General features: G+C 44.3%; 1 protein-coding gene across 1 annotated transcript; it reads right to left on the bottom strand.

Moving 5' to 3' along the window:
• Positions 1-10,293: 10,293 nt before the first annotated feature.
• On the bottom strand, positions 10,294-11,478 carry LOC146753246 (rho GTPase-activating protein 32-like). The gene is made up of 3 exons (XM_085530918.1): positions 11,437-11,478; positions 11,171-11,252; positions 10,294-10,900 (listed from the first exon to the last, which is right to left on the bottom strand). Exons 1-3 carry the CDS (start codon positions 11,470-11,472, stop codon positions 10,752-10,754), a joined length of 267 nt encoding a protein of 88 aa, XP_085387044.1. The 5' UTR covers positions 11,473-11,478; the 3' UTR covers positions 10,294-10,751.
• Between the last annotated feature and the right edge of the window lie 220 nt (positions 11,479-11,698).

Below are 11,698 nucleotides of genomic sequence, written 5' to 3' on the forward strand. Positions count from 1 at the left end.
TTCAAACACTGAAGCTACATCAGAAAATTCCATGGATCCAAACGCATCTGGCACATGGCTGCAGTCTGGCACATCTTCATATGCCAGAGCCTTTTCAGACTGAAATGTTCCATTGAGATCCTTTTGCAGAATTAAAAGGAAGATTTCATCAGAAGATTTCATCACTAAAATCTAAATAAGATTGCTTTGCAAGTTCCAAACTATGGCTAACAGCTAATGGAAGTCCACAGGCCAGCAGCACCAACTTTTATATTATGTTCTTAATACTGTAATTGTGGATTTGACGTTCATATCAAGAGCAGAAGGGAAATTACTCTTAGAGCTCAAGTCATCTTTCACAGCCTGCGTCAACAAGAGCAGCACCTCATAGCCTTTGGTTTGAAGACCCGGACCACAAGCTAGCTAATGATTTTACACAGAAATCCAGAGTTCAAGTCATTGTTTACTTTAGGGCTGCAATTCTACTGAAAGCCTTCAAGTTCATCACACTGAATTATCACTGGCACCACACATAACTCCACGTTACATATGTGATCACAAGCAACCTGGCAACTTCAGACAATTGCAAAGCACTCCACTTGCTCTTGGCTACTAAAGTACAGAAAAAGGAATTAACATCAGAAATAGCTGCAGCCAAAACCATCTAAGAATCCAAGTCTCCAGGAAACAAGGAAAGCAAATCCTCTCCAGGACTGTGTTCTAAAAGGAAACAGATCAGAAAGGTGAGTTCTTCCCCCCTTTGATCACCCACTCATGTAACGTCCATGTCATTTCTAAGTATGCTGCCCAGACCAAGACTGAGGATGCTTCAGAAGAAGACCTTCCCTGCTAAGCCAAACAGAACAAGTAAGGTACCAAAATATGTAGAGCCAAACGTGGAAAGGTGCTCTAAGAAGGTAAGCATCACAAGAGACCAACAGGAATGCTTACACAATCCAAACAATGCACAATTTCTGTTCCACAAGCTGCCAAGAGGAATGTGTGCAGTACTCACAGCGCACCATGTACACTGCTTACTGCAGTCATACTGCTTCGTAGGACCAGCCCAACTTACTGAAACATTTTAATGAACAGACCGAACTGTATGGAACAGCACGGTTCACATGAAAGGGACCTTCATAGATAAACCTGAAGAGGTGAGGCGACTGCACTATCTAAACCTTAAAGCATATAGGACCTTAAAGCATAAGCCTTAAAGCACAGAAGCATGACCAGCAGGTCGAGGGAGGTGGTGCTGCCCCTCCACGTGGACTCCTCTCATTGAAACCCCATCTGGAGCACTGCATGCAGTTCTGGAGCCCTCAACACAAGAAGGACTTGGAGTTGTTCAGGCAGGTCCAGAGGAGGGCCATGAAGGTGATCAGAGAGGGCTGAAAGCACCTCTGCTATGTGCACCGGCTGAGAGAGATGGGGCTCTGCAGCCTGGAGAAGACTCCAAGGAGACCTTAGAGTGGTGTTCCAGTATCTGAAGAGGGCCTACAGGGAAGGCTGGGGAGGGACTTTTTATAAGGGCAGGTAGAAACAGAATGAGGGGAAATGGCTTTAAATGGGAAGAAGGTAGATTTGGATTGGATATTAGGAAGAAATTCTTTACTGTGGGTGTGGTGAGACACCGGAGCAGGTTGCCCAGCAAGGTTGTGAATGCCTCCTCCCTGGAAGCATTCAAAGCCAGGCTGGGTAGGACGTTCCAGCAACCTGGTCTACAGGGAGGTATCCCTGCCTATAGCTTGGGTGTGGGACTACGTCATCTTCAAGGACCCTTCCAATCCAAACCATTCTATGCTTCTATTTTCATGAGGCTATTTTTGTTCTCTGATTTGTTGTGCTTCCTGAGTAGAATAATCTTGCCCAGAACTTGCCTAGAAGATGTAGTTAAACTTGCTGAAGCCTAAGGCCACAGACTGCTGGACTTTAGCCCAGCTGCGAGTAAGGAAGGCCACAGAGCTTACTCTAACTGCAAGAGAAGGAAGTCAGAAAGAGGAAATGGACAGACTCTGCAAGCACTGACAGATCTTACAGTCCTGAAGACTGGAGAAAACAGCCCACCAAGAGATAACAAAAGGAACCCATCCAGAGCAGAAAGATCTCAAACCTCAATAGTACTATTGGTCTACGTGGCTGAGCGAGAGGTTGGGAACATGCAGCCAAAGGGACAGGATCAAAGGCCTCCCTGAAATCTAGAAAGATTACATCCTTTGCCTTCATACACTGAGTGGGTGGCCTTATCATAGAACAAGATTTGATGACCAAGACTGGTTGCACACATGCTCCCTCACCGATGTTTAGGCCACCAGACTGTTTACCCGGGCAGAGCTTCAGCACACAGAGGCATTTTGACCAGAACCTTGTGCTGAACTCTAAAACTTACCCCCAGGCTTCCTGACTCTGTGGTACTGGCACGTCCTGTTTGGGATGGAAATCTCAAGGAATGTGCTTGCCACGAGCCTTCTTAGACTGAAGCAAGAGATAGGTTGCCACAACTGGTCGTAATTCCACTAGAAAACAAGAGGATTTAGATCTCTTCAGAAACATTGTAAGTACAAAGAAAATTTCTGCATGTCTGCCATATTTTCCCCTTGATGTGCAACCTTCACGTCTGATCACATTAGGGTAGTTTCAGGTCTCAGCTGATTCACACAATATGTCTGAGATTAAGAAGCAGACTATGCTCGTTTTTGCTTGAAAGTTAGTGTATTGTACAATTGCTGGAAGTGAAAACTAAAGCTGGTGCCAGAATCTCTCTACTGAAGTGAATGGCAAAGCTCCTACTAATTCAGTTTGTACAGCATTTCAGCTGGACTCCCATTTCTGTGTGCCAAGTTCCAGCCCAGCTCCAAGGAGCATCGACATTCAGCTGGATTTTCAGCAGCTTTTTGACTACTATGAGAACCGTGGGTACAATGCTTGACAGACTCAGTGTAGTATAATAAGCTTGAATTACTTATCAGGCATTAGAAGTCCTTTGAATTAAGACTGTGAAAATATCACAGACTTGAACTGAAGAACTTTTTCCCTTGTAGGTCGATTGTCCGCTTTATTCCCTGTACCTAGGATTTCAGCATGGAAAAATATAACAGAAAGGCTGAGAAAATACAATTAAAGGAGAAAAAAATGAATAAATGTGAACTTCAGAAATGTAGTTATTAGGTAGACTATGAAGTTCTGCAGTGGTACCTTACCTCTGAAAGGTGTGAAATATTTCATGTTTGAGAATAAGTGAGTGTTAGAGTCTGTTCATACAGTAAGGTTATTTACTGTAGGAGTGGGCTTAAATACAGAGAATTACTGACATACGTTTATTACCTCTGATGTTAATGCTGATCTACTCTCTCTTCTCTTGCTGTGAAACACAGAAAGCTGTTACACAGTCTTCATCAAGGTGTCCCAGCTGCAAGAATAAGACCTATACTGAGGAAACAGCTTTCAAGTCATCTCACAGCCCAATCTCACCGTGGTAGTGTTCTGCTGTGCAGCAGTCAATAATTAGCCATGATTTCAGATTCTGTTTTAAATAGTTAGAGTTATGGCTACTTATTACAAGGAGTAAACAGAAAGAGTCGTCCAACTTCAGCAACTAGTCCCTCTGTGGCAACAGGTCCTGAGTTCTGAATTCAAGTACAAAAGCCTGTCAGCAGATGAGACCTTTTACTAGAGCAGAAGTGACGCTTCTGTCTCTTCTTGATTCCTAGTTCCATGGCGTGCACAGCACAGCTGTTCTTCAGAGCAACAGTGGCACCCAGTGACCAACAGCAGCCATTGTCTGCAAATACACAGCAACTTCCCAGGATCTGCAGCAACAATCTCCCCACACACTCCACTGCACACAGACACTATGACCCTGAATAGACTCAAGCAGCAGACTTAAAACAAGTCAGAGTTTTAGATTCCAGGATATTTGAGGTTCTATAATGTGTGAAATTCAGTTACACAACAGTGCCTAGGTGCCTGCATTTCAAGAGACTTTCAGATCACAACCAGGTAATTAATACAAAATCACTGCAGTAATAGCAAGCCTGTATCTTAATACCCATGAGATTATCCATGTTATACTACATTCTGACTGAGTTCTAAAACTTGCTCATCCCAGTTCACTTCAACAAGTTCCACCAGTTCAAGCAAAGCAGTTCTGAGATCCTGTGTATGTTAGGCAGATAGAATTGAGCAGTGCAGAAATAATCTCTGACAGCTTTAAGAGCTCCGTTCTGCTTACAAACTCGCAGTCCAAAACTATTCTCAGTTTTAAGGAAATGAACACCTGATGCAGTTGGATCATCTGCCATTTGCCGCATTCTGCTTCTTGGCATCATGATTAGCACAAAGGGTTTTCTGCTGTCCTGCAGAGATGGACAAAGTCCTGCTTACAAATGGACCAAGTTTCAGTGTACAGCAGAGTTTGTACCAGGCTAAAAAGCCACGACATTCAGTTCATGTGCTCAGGTTGTTATGCACTCAGAAAGGAAACAGAACTAACTGTTGGATTCTGAAGGCAATCTGTGGGGTCCTACATTACCTCCTGATTCTGGAAGAGGAAATTCTAATAGCAAATGCAGAACTTTGCTCTTCTTAGACATGAGAAGGGCTGGCATTTAGGAACATTCATTTCTGGGAAATCAAATGATGTGTCTCTATTTTTACTACAGGTAGTATAGGGAGCAGCCAGTTGAAGAACCAGATACAAAAAATCCAGCCCACTGGCAAGAAAATACTCCTCCTTAAATTCTGTGTGCTATCATGGTATAGAATCATGCTACAGTGCCACATAGGCCAACCAAGTGTAGAACCAATTCCACAAAATACTGGTAGACAAAGCAGCAAAAACAGGGACAATATTCAGCAGACAGGCCTTTCTACCCACAGCTCAGCATGTTCTGCCATCCGAAAAGCAAGGCCTCTTGTCAAGCTCAGCTATTTCCCTTCTCAGTGTATTCTAGCACCACTGATACCCACTGGTATCCTCCTGTAGAGTGCCATCATATTGTCATCATCCAAAGGGAAAACCCACACAGCAGAGCATACAGCAGTACACCCATGCTCCAAATATCTACCTGAAAAACAAAAAGACAAGCTTACAAACCTGAAGCACCTCAAATGGCTTCCTGACAGACTGGATTGTCTGCCCTTGCCAAAGCCCACATATAGCCCATGAAAAGCTGGCTCTTTCCCTCAGGAAAAAAAACTTATCGTCCCAGAGAAAGCATATGACCCTCATTCAATTGTTCTTCCACTAAGCTTAGTGTAGTACTAAAACCAGGATTTGCTGCTGTTCTATTTATGTAGAGGCACAACAAGGTTCAGACACCTCACAGTGCAATTCTCACTTGGACTGTAAAGAAAAAGGAGGCTTGAAAAGCAGCGTGTGGAAAACAAAGAAACAAGAATTAGAACAACAGTGGGGCCATGGCACTTGTAGGAATTGTTCTGCCTTTAACAGCAGAGCTTTTCAAGAAGTATGAGGGCATTGCAAACCAGACCAGTTTGGACAGATTAACAACTGCAAGTAGTGGGTTCCAAAATTCCAGACATGAAATCAAAGATAGAAAAACTCTTCGCATTTTCATCTCTCAATTTTTCGTACATTGTGCATTACAGTGCAAACAAGTCTTCACATACAACTTGGAAGCTAAAGACAAGTCTGACAAAACAGACTGCACAAAAATGATGGATAATTAACAGAGCAAATTGCTCTTTCAAAAACAGAGTTTATGTCTTCTGGTCATAACACTTCAGAAGCCTCAGAGGCTTCTTCTCCTTTGTATATTTTCATTAATCTTAGATTTTGTTTTCATTCAATGTGACCTCACTAAACAAATATTGTCTAAGACCATGAGTATCACATAAATGTGCAGATCTCAAGCTGCTCACTTATCTAGTACCCTTGGCATGATGCTTTATTTTCCTCAGCTGATCCTCTAGATTGTGCCTGTTTGTGCAACAACAGCCTGTTGGTCTCGATTACCTGTGAGAGGCTCTAACTTTGGCCAGGAAAAATCATTTGAGGATAAGTAATTCTCTTGGAATCAGTAAGGCAGTCTTCCCATTCTTTCTTACCAGCACCCATCTTACATGTTAATAAAGGATTCTGGAAATCAGTTTGAAGATCAAGAAACAATTCAGTTCAAGCATATGCAATGATAGGATCCGTACGTCACCTGCAAAAGTCATTTTATTCTATCCACAATCTCATCCTACATGCAGTTCCTTAGAGGGTTCCTTAGGCACACCAACCCCATGCTCCTATTACAGACCCTTGCATAAGACAGGTGATATACCTACAAGATTATCTACAGCTTAGACTACAAAAACAGGGAGTCTAGCTAGAGAAAATTATCTACCTGTGCTTCTGAGCAATCTGTTAACCACTCTCACACAGTTCAGGCAATTCCAAACAAGATGCAATGACATGTCAGCCACAAAAACAGCTTGATTTTAGGGTGTTTGTTTGGACAAGCCCCTGTTGCATACGGTGGTCAAACATGCATTACTTGGGGGCACATTGTATTTGATTTAACAGATACTCTTACCTTTGGCTTTGCACAGAGTCCAAAGTCTATCAGCTTCAAATTGTCAATCAGCAGATTTTCCCGGTGGATGAGAAAGCAGTCAGGAATGATTTCCACCCATGTGCCCAAGGAAACATCTTTTCTCTTCTCTTCTTTCCTGCTGTGGACAGTGGTTCCCAGTCTACTCAAAGCTCGCTCGCTCTCGCTGTCTCAGAGATCTTCACTGACTGCTGGCAAGTTCCCATCTTCCAATATCCCAGGTGGGAAATACTAGCTTGTATCTGTTGGAAAGGACCTGGGGACTAGGAGGACAAGTGGTGAGAGACCACAGGCTGAATGCAAGCCAGCAGTGTGCTCTGACAGAAAAGAAGTACAACAAGATCATCAGCTGCATTAAAAAGCAGCACAACCAGACCAGGACAAGTCATTCCTGCTTCAACACTCACTGGACCACATCTACAATACTGTATCTGGTTTTTGGCCAGGAAGGATAACAACCTGAAACAAACTCTGAAGCAAGTTCTATGGATGACCTCCAGCCTGTGCAGGGGGCTGAAGCTCCCACTCAGAGAAGAGAAGCTGGGGAGAATGATCTTTGTGACAGAAAATTCATTGGATGGGGCCAGAGGAATGCATCTCACCCCATACCCTCTGTACAGCCACCATTTGTTTAAAGGATCACTCTTCCTTGAGGCACAAAACTAGAGCAGGTTACACAACAGACTGACACCACAAGGGCTTCTCTCGAGATACAAACTGCAGCAAAGAGCATCACAAAAATGTGAAACCAACACTCAGATCAGATCTGTGTCTCTGCTCCGCTCATTAGGAGCATCATGTTTTACTCCCCTTTCAGAGGAAGATACTTCTTCAAGGATAACAAAATCCAGCTCAGCTACAGAACACAGTACCACATAGCAATAAATATCTCACATTTCCTGTAGGGAAAGAATCCTAAGCACAAGTTATTGTCTGAGTTTCAGCTGGGACTGAATTATCTTCTTCAGTGTCTGATATAATACTACGTTTTCATTCTAGAGAAACAATGGAGATAGCGCAGTGATGCTTACAGTTGCTGCCAGGCAGCGTTGTACAGAGCCACAGTCAATCTCAGCTGAGAGCCCAAGGAAGTGAGAAGGAACAGAACTAGGACAGCTGACTTAAACTGGCCAAAGGATATTCCATACTATATGACATATTGTGGAAGGAGTTTTGAAGGGGGTAGAACTTCATGTCAATCTCTTCCACTACTAGGAGGCTAACTGGACACTGATTGGTAGGTGGTGAGCAATTGCTTTTGCATTCATCATAACTATTATCCTTTTCTCTATCTCAGTACATAATTCTATCTCAACCCATGAGTTCTACTTTGTGTTACTTCTCCCCCCTTCAGTTCTCTCCTGCAATCCACTGGAATGGAGTGGAGTACTGTAACTCTCTCTGCCAACAGAAAAATAAAAACACATTCATTATTATTTATGGAAGACTGACTGCAGTTCAGGCTCACTGGTTTGAGGTCTCTGGGCATAACCCTGACTGTGAACAGAAGCAATTGCTGAAACAGTCTGTCAAAAAAAGACTGGAGCTTCCTCTTCCAAAAGGCGGTCCTTAGAAACAATGCAATCAAACAGCTTCCCTGTAAGATAAGGTTATCTGAAAATGCATTTAGAGAGTATCAGAGAAAGATAAGTAAGAAAGACAGCACAGAAAGCAGAAACTATTTCTTACCTCTATGACTATAAATATTTCTTTGATGTCTCTCTTACGTGATCCAATGGGCAAACATGTTGATGACTTCAGTTCTTCATGGCATCAATTTCTGTTTTAGCATGAGGCAAGTCATCCTTAAGAGACCATAAAAGCAAGCGATGAAATCGCTAACTACTGTGACATACCAGGTACCACATCTGACTGCTGTGGAACAGAACAAGCACATATGGGACAGTACACAATTCAACATCAACTCAGCAATGACTGACATCACTCCCATAGAAATTCTGAAACAGAGCTGTGAAAAATGAAAAGTAAAACATTCAGCATTTTCATTGGCATTTTGGTAAAGTTGCTGTAATAATGTAACAATAATGTAATGTAATGTAATGATGTAATAACTTCCTCCATTTTAAAGCCAGAGAATTCTGCCCTCTGAACAACCAGCAACAAGATTTGTGGTGCTCTGTTAAACTTTTTCCAGCTCTACAGCATCTTTCAAAAGGCAATGGGACCAGTAGGCTGCATTCGTATGTACCATCCCACCTGCCCCCGTGTTCTTGAGAACTCCACAACTCCAACAGAAGATATTATCATATTTAAATGCCTTTTGGCTTACCCCTACAGTAACTTTCTCCATGATTTTTAGTGCAACTTTTTCACCAGACAGAAGATGCCGCCCGAGTTTTACCTTGGCAAAACCACCTACAAATCAAAACACAGATGCTTAAAGTTGAGTGTGAATTCTTCTCTAATATAATATTACAATTTCCAACTGGTTTAAAAAACGAATTTCAAATTTATACAAATGAAACCTGACTTAGAGAACTGACAAGAGCTGTTAATCTATTCTCAGATTAATTCTAGAGTGGTGAGACAGACTGTTAGGCGTGCTGTTTCTGTACAAAGATGACACTTACCCGTTCCAACTGTTTCATGGAATTCCTAGTACTTGAGAATTTCCTCGTAGTCACTGACAGACATCCTGAATGTGCAAGAACTGAAGATCCTCCAAGCATGTGCAATGAGGAAGTGCCAGCAGTGTTCACATCCTACTTAGGACATATTCTTAGAGGCAGAAGGGACACTCGTGGCAGATCCAGCAATGCTCATCTTCTCACCAACGTGCATCCCCCTCTCACCCAGCAACAACAAAACACAGTGCATGAAGCTGGCTTCACTTAGGTTAACAATATGGAACATCCCTCAGGGCTTTGTGCCACAGAGCAGTAGCAGGGCTGGACTACAGCTTGAGGAAGCAGTGGAAGCCTTTCCCTGTATGGTTACAGTGTCCCTGCACGCACCCCACAGCCAGAGCGTTGCAAGCTGAGCTGTCTTGCTGTTTCTTGTACTCATCCCAATCTCTGCGAATGAAAACTCAGAATTCAGTCAAGGCGTTGATTGAGCACGAGCGTGCCTTTATTCAATAGGAAAAAGGACGGGGTGTGAGGTCTGGAGGAAAGATGGGACTCATTCTCTGTTGTCTGACGAGAGTGTCTCAGAAGTCGTGCTGTTGCCCGGAGCCTGGGACTCTTGGCCTGATTCTACCTCCCCCTCCAAGATGTTTGGCTTCTCCTCTGTAATGCTGACCTGAGCCTGCATGGTTGTGCTGCTGTCGGGGCACTCGTGCTGTGCTTGGGCTGGGCTGTCCTCGAAAGGCACTCGGTTCAGGCTGGTGCCTGAGGAGTCTGGCAGGCTCAGGTCAGCAGCTTCAACAGGTATGGGATGAACGAGAGCTTCAACGATGATGGCATTCTTCTCTTTATAACTGATGTTATACGGAAGGCTTTCATCTGAACTGCAGCATCCTGTGCTTAGTAACAGTTCTTCATTGATGGAATCACAGGATGCTGCATCGTAACATGCCTGGTGTCTTGGAGATATACAAGGGCTCGGGTCACCTAGGAAGGAGTAGACGCACAGCAGTTAGTGTCAAAGTTTCACAAGATGAATCATGAAACAGGTTCTTGACATTTGGCTATGCAGTGATGGTGGGCAGAAGCAAATAGGCTTCTAGCAACAGTGTCACTGTCTTGAAAGTGATCCTCGTGCAGGTCCAGCTCTTGTGTTGACAAGAGACTCATTTGGGAAAGACAGGGGTCAACTGAAGATGTCAGGCACAGGCTTGAATGCCAGAAGGATGTACAAGCCCACTGAAAGCATGAATTCTACCTGTGTTGCTGACAAGCAGTGATTTGAAAGCTGGATTTGCATGCTTACCTGCCAGGACCAAGACTTCAGCTTCAGAGGGCTCCCTGGCACTGCTCTGCAGTTGGCGTTTGGCCACAGGGGATGGTTTGCCCAGGCAGAAGCAGGAACGCCAACTGCAAGCTGCTGACTCTGCCCTCTTACTGGGAGAACTCATTCTGCAGAGAAAACAGAGCATGCTGTCACTCGTGGTGCAGGGTGAGGGAAGAGCTGCACCGAACCCTTGCCAATAGTTGCCTGTTCCGGGCAATGCCTGGTTTCTGCTGAAACACAGCTTAGAAAAGCGCTCTGTTTCAAACAGCAGAGGATGCTTCCATTCCTACAGCTCAGCCCTCAAGTCCTGTTGGCTAAATACCTCTCAACGATGTCAAGCAGGGACATGGATCCCGAGAATGTTGGAGGCTCAGGCTGCTTCGCTCTCCTGGGGCAGGCCTTCAACAGGGAACGAAGGCAGGAGATGAACTTGCCCCGTTTCTTTGGCTCTGCGCAACAAAACAAAAAAACAAGTTCATTTCAGCCCTGGCTCGGTTGGACGAGGCCGAGTGCAACACATTCAACAGAACACGTAACAACAGAAAGCATGTTCCCAACAAAGACATGCAAGAACGGATTTTCCCCATCCCTGGAGGTGCCCAAGGAGCTTAATGCAGTTCTCTTTCTAAGCTTGCTCAACTCGGGCATTAATGAACCCCCTGAAAGCCACGTTCAGACCCCATTTTACTAACCCGCATTGTCAAATGTAAAATACGCACCTGGCTTTGGCAACGAATGTAGGATGGACTCGGGCGGTTTTCCCCTGATGAGTTCCACGCACTCACCAGGGAAAAAACCAACCTGTAATAAGAACAAAAAGACAGGTGGGCATTAGCCCAAGCCCAGAGCAAAAGGGAAGGTCCACTCACACCGACACAGGGCAACTGTTTGCATCCAGAAGCCATCCTGTGCAGGCAGAGCAGCTCCAACCGGAGATTCCCGACTCTACTGAAGCTGTGCTCTCTAGTCAAAAATGTGTGCCTACCTCAAAGCCACGCTTGCCTCTCCAAAAGGGGCTCATCTCCTTTGGTGGCATATCAACAATGCACACGATGTCTCCAACCTGCAAAAGATTGAAACATCAATCCCAACTTCAGCACAGCTAAAACAAAAGCCTTCTTCTACGACACAAAATATGAGAGTATTCCCGAGGCGTTCACACTCTATACTAATTCTGTGCACAACAACAAGGAACGCCTGGAACTGCTTACCTCCAGAGAGAGCTCATCCGGCCCCTGGGCGACGTG

Source organism: Coturnix japonica, unplaced genomic scaffold, assembly GCF_054131305.1.
Source record: "Coturnix japonica strain WE unplaced genomic scaffold, WE-NBRP24 Scf039, whole genome shotgun sequence".
NCBI classification, from domain to species: Eukaryota; Metazoa; Chordata; class Aves; order Galliformes; family Phasianidae; genus Coturnix; species Coturnix japonica.